This window comes from Phytophthora parasitica (genome assembly GCF_000247585.1).
Source record: "Phytophthora parasitica INRA-310 unplaced genomic scaffold supercont2.62, whole genome shotgun sequence".
Lineage (NCBI taxonomy): Eukaryota > Oomycota > Peronosporomycetes > Peronosporales > Peronosporaceae > Phytophthora > Phytophthora nicotianae.
In genome coordinates, this window is record NW_008649048.1 from 128,914 (window position 1) to 135,946 (window position 7,033).

Sequence of the window (7,033 nt, forward strand, 5' to 3'; positions counted from 1 at the left end):
TAGTACGTCATTTACTGTAATAAGGCCAATTCCGCACAGCCTTCAGCTAGGACGGTACAGGGGCTAGCCCTTCAACACGTCCCGCACAAGCCGCCCAAAATCAGCATTCTTACAGCACCTTGTTACCATCCTGCATGTCGCCGCGCCCGCGCACAAGTAGTCTGCATGTCGTAGTGTCCAATCGCAGCCACGCAGTAGTCGTAGGTCGAGGCACGGGCGCCGCCGTGCCGGCGATCAAGCCCGAGGCACGCAATGCCCTGGTTGCCTTGCTGAGGAATTTGTCGAATAAGCTGACTGCTCTCACCGGAGAGGCAGCCAGCTCTGATTGGTAGATTTACAGGGACGCAACCACGGAATGGATGCTCCGTGGGTACGCCCTACTGTCTGTGCGGCACAGATGTGTCACACATGTGCACGCGCACGTGCGACAAGGCCCACATGATGTGGCACATCTGTGTGGCATGCAGACACTCTTTGTGTTGGCTGCATACTGCTGTGTGGTAATACTATTTTGTATGCAGAAGGCATCCCTATCGTAATACTAAGACTTGTCAGGTAATTGAAACAGTTGGCGGGGCCCCGGGGTCCCATCTGGACCCCGGTGCTCTCATCCTAAACCGGGAAACAGAAGTATAGAATATCACAAAGCAGCAGTGATAAAATATATTATCACTTCTTCTTTTTCTGTGTGCTAAAGAACTGCAGAATAGATGGTTGACTGGAGCGTAGTGTACCGTCTTTTAGTTTTCAAGCACGTCCTGGTTTGTGTGTGGACGGTGGATTGCTGTCATCAACGACAGTAGCACTTGTAACGGGGTACAAACCCCAAGTGTACCCAAGTTACATGAAGAGTGACCAGTCACTCTTGTAATACCTGGTACATGGTACCAGGGGCTCTAGGAGCCAATCGTTGCATATCTACCTAGATTCAGTATAGGTAACTTATAGTTTGTATTAGAAACCGAGTTAAGTTTACCTATAAATAAAATCAGTCTTAATCGTACCCTCAAGTAAGTACTTCGTCCCCTCAGACCAAGGACACGTGAACGGCTGTTCACTTAGAGCTTGTATACTCTAGAGGAAATTTACTTCCTCAGCGCAAGGTGCTGTGTGACCCCGTCACAGCACCGGTCTCTTTGGATTCCGCCGTTGATGCGCTAGCAATGACTTCTGGTACGTTTGGGTAATACTTCAGGTATTGTTTTGGAATGGAGAAGTACTTTGCTGCTAGAGACTTCATTTTCTTGGCTGAACGTTCTTTTGTGGGGTGTTTAGGTAGCTGGACACCAGAGAGTGAGGCTTCCCAAAAGGTGGGAATGTTGGATCCAAACAACTCTGATATTAGTGCCTTACGGCCGCTAGGAATGTTACTCGGGTCCATCGTAGGAAAAACAATAGCCTCGTCGTTAGGTGTGTCAACCGTCTTCCGAGCTGTGCATACTCCATTGTCAATCTCAAATGGATAGTTTGCTGTATAACCCGCAGAAGGTGGTGAAAAATATTTAGCGAGAAGCTCACCCCAGCCAACAAAATATGTACAATCTGCGGCGTTGTGGTCAATAAAGACTCCTTTCACACTCTTTACCTCGTTCACCTTTTCCACTAGATCCATCGGAGTATATAAATTAGGCCTCGGGTGATATAGTAGTCGGAGACTGCATAAGGCATCGACATTTTTTTCCTTGTCCACGCTCGTCATCGAAATATACATTGTTTACGTCAGCAACGACAAAGTTATGAAGCATGAGATTGCTGTTAAAGTAGTCTGCAGATGGACGACAGTGTCCGTAGTAAGGCATCAAAATACCTCCACCGAAATCCTCTGCCTGGATTGGAACGCGACAATTAGCATCATCAACTTCAATTTGACTGGCTTCAACACTCTCAAAACCACGGTCATCATCGGGCATAGTATCAACAGTGTCTTGAATAATTTCGCTCGGGACGTTCTGCTCAGGAGAATGTAAGGCGGTATATCCTTTTATAAGGGACGATAGAAATCGGCGTTGGGCGATGGCTTCATTGATATGTGTTTGTTTTTCAAGTATGATTTCTTGCCTCTCCTCATCTGATAGATCGGGATGCTGAAATAAAACATCGAGGCGAAAGCAGCAGTCGCATGCGTGTTCAGCGGTCCTTGTTAGCCGCATGTCAGGGTAGTAAAGATGCACATACTGTGTGAATCGGGTGTAACTGATAGTTCTAGCGTCCAAGTACACACGCTTAATTTCTTCTTGGTAACGGGAATGACTAATTCTTCACGTAATCTTAGGTTCGGTGAAGTACTGTCGTGGTATGCGGTGTGCGCATGGAAAACCGTCCTCCATTACCCACGGAGAGCAATGCTCTTTAAAACGAGTTATACATTCATCACTAAAAGCATGAGCTGGTTTTGATGGTTCACGCCGGGTATGGAAGGTTTCAACGCCGCTTTCTAGCATCTTCTTTAGCCTTGCTACACGATTACCGCCAACTGGAAGTATCACTCTAATCACACGTTCGGACAAACCCTGTCTCAGTAGCTGCAGCACGACACCCTCCGATTGTTGCCACTCTCTGCCTCCTTCGCTTGTATCCCACGACTCCCAGTCCTCACCCATTTTCTTGATATTATCTTCTCCAAGTAGCTCAACCGCGCGCGCGTACGCAGCTTCTTTTCTGTCAGGGCCCTTTCTTCTCTTTCTGTGCTGCTTTGTAGAGGCGGAGCCTCCTCCACGTCGACGCTCCATCTTCAGCCTTGGTTGTTTTGCTTGTGATATTAGTGAGGCCAGCGCATTGTCCAAAAATAAATAATTCGTGATACCGAAGAAATGTTTTGCGGCACCCCGGGGTCCCGCCAACTGTTTCAATTGCCAAAATTTGATCAAATCGTCATTTGCTTGCATTTTCAAGGCAGAATTCTTTTTACCTCATCCAATGGACAAAATTTGCTAACATTTTATATAGCAAAGGGACGTTTTACACTTGTTGCAGTGAAAACGTAAATTACGCTACCCAATACCTTCTGCAAAACTTCATGAATGACTAATAATACGATACACAACAGTGGTCATTAGGAGATACCTGTGTGAGGTTAGTCAGCTAAGAAAATATTACCTGTGTCGTCACCCCCTAAATTAAGGACGATTGCTATTAACCCTTTCGCGAGCCACTTTAGTAAACTATACAAATCTAGGATAGTCGGTATCAAAAGGAGGCATTATGCCTCCGAGTGATGGACCACCTCAAAATCTTCCAAGTTTTATTTTCTTGGTTTTTCTATGGCCATAACGACCTGTCGTAAACGTACCTAAATATAAACAAGCCGAGCGGTGCCCCGCTAAGCGGGGCTCTTTGAACAGTGTTAAGCCGAGCTGACAGGGCACCCGCCTCGCTTCGCTCGGCGGGAATATAGAACTGGTTTGTGGACTGCATCCTCTAAGAATAGCCTACTGACGCCGCCCACTTTATTAGTGGTGTCCACAGAGCAGCCTATACAAATCTCACCACTTTGATTGGCTGACACACGCTCAGCCAGTGATCAGCCCGAAGGAACGTGACAGCTCTGTAAACAGGTGGTTGGCAGTACCCCATAGTGAAGGGAGGGGAGGCGTTAGCAACTTATATATATAGAAGAAGGCATTTTGCCTTCAACATGGATACATTGTCGTACTTAGTTGAAACCAGCAAATCAAAGCAAAGGCACGCGATAACATCTGTCTTAGCAAATTCCTGGATACAGTAGGACACAATGGGATTGAGCCGATATCTTGATTAAAATAATAAATTGTTTACTGCCCAGCACAAGACCAATGTTCCAAGTAGGGGTTCAAACACAAACGGCTATACTGCGGATGCGGGAAGTGAGCGCCCCCTCCCATAATTTTTGAACTCCTGAAGTCAACTTTTATCCGTTTGGCGCGAACTGGGTACGAGAATGCGCCAAAATACATAGCGAAGACGTTGAAAAAAAAACGCTGATTGGTTATTGGCCTTAACGGTCCGCCAATCAGTGTTTAATAAAATATCGTGGCATAAATAGTGAGCGCCCGTCCACAGATGTTAATATTTAGAGATTTGTATTCACATTTGAAGTTGTTCGAATATTGCAACAATTTGTATGGGGAATTTCTTTCTCAACGGAGCTGGTTCTGCATGCACGCCGTCGGGTGTCGACTCGGCAGCTTATCATTCTCAAGTGTTAGTAATTAAGCATCAATGGTGTCCCAGCGCCATCGCTGGTCACATGGCATTCGGCTGCAGTGCATACAGAAGCACCGAAGCGGTCTAGGCTACACCAGTATCAGCAAGCTGCTGGAACTGCCAAGTAGTACTGTCCGTTCTATTATTGCTTACTTTAACAAGCACAACCATGCGAAGCGGATACCTCGAACGGAGCGCAAGAAGGTCACAGAGGCCCGCCATGACTGCCGAATCGTCGGTGCTCTTGAAGTGAATCGCTTCATCAGCGTGGCGAGGCTGGCTACTCAAGTTAGTGATGAAGTCGAAAAGATTGTGTCACCCAGCAGAATCCGCTACCGAATCAAGGAGACCGGTCTCAATGGGCGCTCGGCCAGGAAGAAGAGCTTCCTGTCCAAGCGACGCCGCAAGCGGCGTCTCGCTTACCCTCGCAAGTATGTAGACCGTGTGGAGGGGGACTGGGATGATATCCTCTTCACGGACGAGGCTCAAGTGGAGCTGCATGGGACTACTGTGGTGTAGGAATTCTCACCTCCAGCCCAAAACGTCGACCTCAAATGCTTTAGGAGTTGATGACTACGGTACGAACTCGGCGTTGGGCCGGATACCAATATCCAGATAGCTGCTGGACTGCCGCCTGCTCTCGGCTGGATCTGAAACGAATTCATTTCATTTGATATTTGTAAAGAAAGCATAGGAGAAAATAGGAGGGACCCAAAATGGCTCCCGACAGATATCAGATAGGAGAGCACAATTGTAATGGGTCACCATTTACATAAATAGGTAGGTTTGATATACAAAAGTAGGTACAATAGCACGCGAGCAGCGCGTGCTGTGTTGTCGTATTCTGATTGGCTGAAAGGTCAGGTATTCAGCCAATCAGGAGTCGACTTGCATTTGAGTGTTTCTCAAGGGGCCAGGGTTGCGCCCTGGACCAAAATTAAATCAGAGTTTTATTTTACCGAGAATTCAATCTTGTCGAGCTAAGTACGCTTCCTCATCGCTACGTGTAAGCTAGTAACGGTAACTTCTTGACTCTGGAGCGACGAATAACTTCTTTCGTGCGTCGTGCTTGTCGGTATTGCCGTCGGACGTCCACGTCCATCAGGGAGACAGCGAGATTGTCGTGAAACTCGCTGATGAAAAGCCGCACCGCGTGGCGCGGCGCGAGATTACCCTGCCATACATGTTTGATGGTTTCTCCAGTAGAGACACCTTCTTGGTAATCGAGATGAATTACGCGTTCGACTGCATTATTGGCATGCCATGGTTAGCCCGGTATCGTCCTGAGATCGACTGGCATGCACGGTCCGTCAAGCGTCGACGCGACTACGATGTCAGGGAGGTGTTAACACATCTCTTGGTTTCCCCAAGGGACTAGCCGCACGTCACCGTCGTGGATCAATCTTCCACGACGAGAGCAGTACACAGAGCGAGCGATGGCTCTCTCTGTACGACCTGTGCCGTGCTTCTGGATGCTATAAGAGTTGAGAACCCCTCGCAGTGGCGCGAGGAGATTAAGCCGACGCTTGAGCATGGGTTCCCATCAACAACAGCGTCGGTGGTCGAGCATGGGTTCCCACCGCAGCATGAGACGGTGGTTGAGCGTGTGTTCCCGCCGAAGAACCAGTTGGTGGTCGTGGGTCCCTGCCAGCAAACGAGGCGGTGGTCGAGCGTGAGTTCCCATCGCAGTGCGTATCAGCGGTCGAGTATGAGTTCCCGCACATAAAGTCGAAGTCGACGGTCGAGCGTGTGTTCCCGTCTCACTGTGAGTTGACGGTGGAGCATGGGTTCCCGTCACCAGCCGAGAACGCGGTCGAGCATGTGTTGCTCCCGCGTGATGATAGCGCGGGAGAGTTTGGTGTACACTCGCGTACGACCGGTGTGATTGAGCGTGACCCTCTCACACCTAGAGGAGGGTGAATCATCGTCGAGCGGTAGCACCACATCCTCTTCGAGTGTTGTCTCCAAGCGAAAGAATAAGTTTAAGCGCCACCGCCTTCAACCCCGTCGCTCGGATACGAGCGCGCCCTCCACAACGGAATCTGTCAGTGTATTAGAGTACGTGGAGGGTGCGCCCAATCGCCAGTACAATCGCAGTCGCCAACCCGCCGAGCGACACCCCTTCGCTGACTCGCCTTCCAGGGCTTTCCTGGAAGCATTTCCTCCTCGACCTCAAGGCTGGTGAGATCAAGCAAGTGTGTCTCATCACAGAGCGAAAGGAGGTACACGGCGTCAATGCAGTTAGCAAGCGCGGAGATTCTATGCGGCCTGCGCACGCCGAACCAAAGTCGGCGCGTGAAGAGCGCTCCGCCGCGCAATCGTGGGAAGCGCTGAAAGCGTCTGGTAATCCTGCCTATAAACTCGTACGCGAATATGCGGATGTATTTCCGGACAAGATCCCCGCGGAGCTTCCTGCAGACCGCGGGGTGCGCCACGAGATCGACCTCGCGCCTGGAACCAAGTACTGCGTGACGCGGCAATGGCCGCTGCCGCGAGATCAAGTCAAGGCGATCGATGAGTTCTTCGAGAGTCGTCGCCAAGCTGGTCACGTCCGTGAGAGCATCTCGCCGCACTCTAGTCCCACCTTCTGTGTCAAGAAGGCTACTGGCGGCTGGCGCATCGCCCACGCCTTCAACAAGCTGAATGGCCTCACGATTTCCGCGCAGACGCCTATTCCCCGTAAGGATATGATCCTGGACTCCATGGCGGGCAGTGAGATCTACAGTGCGATCGACTTGACGGATGACTTCTACCAGATCCTAATGCGGGAGAAGGATGTTTCTCTCACGGCTGTTAGTACGCCGAGCGGGATGCTCTGGGAATGGCTCGTGATGCCCCAAGGCCTGAAGAA

General features: G+C 49.8%; 2 protein-coding genes across 2 annotated transcripts; one reads left to right on the top strand and one right to left on the bottom strand.

The window, feature by feature from the left end:
• Positions 1-134: 134 nt before the first annotated feature.
• PPTG_23999 (hypothetical protein) lies at positions 135-442 on the top strand (the record flags this gene model as incomplete). Its single annotated transcript, XM_008914607.1, has 2 exons — positions 135-260; positions 341-442. The coding sequence occupies 2 exons, from the start codon at positions 135-137 to the stop codon at positions 440-442; spliced, it is 228 nt and encodes a 75-aa protein (XP_008912855.1).
• Positions 443-1,093: 651 nt separating this feature from the next.
• Positions 1,094-1,612, bottom strand: PPTG_24000 (hypothetical protein; the record flags this gene model as incomplete). The annotated part of the gene is made up of 1 exon (XM_008914608.1): positions 1,094-1,612. The coding sequence occupies one exon, from the start codon at positions 1,610-1,612 to the stop codon at positions 1,094-1,096; it is 519 nt and encodes a 172-aa protein (XP_008912856.1).
• Positions 1,613-7,033: the final 5,421 nt, after the last annotated feature.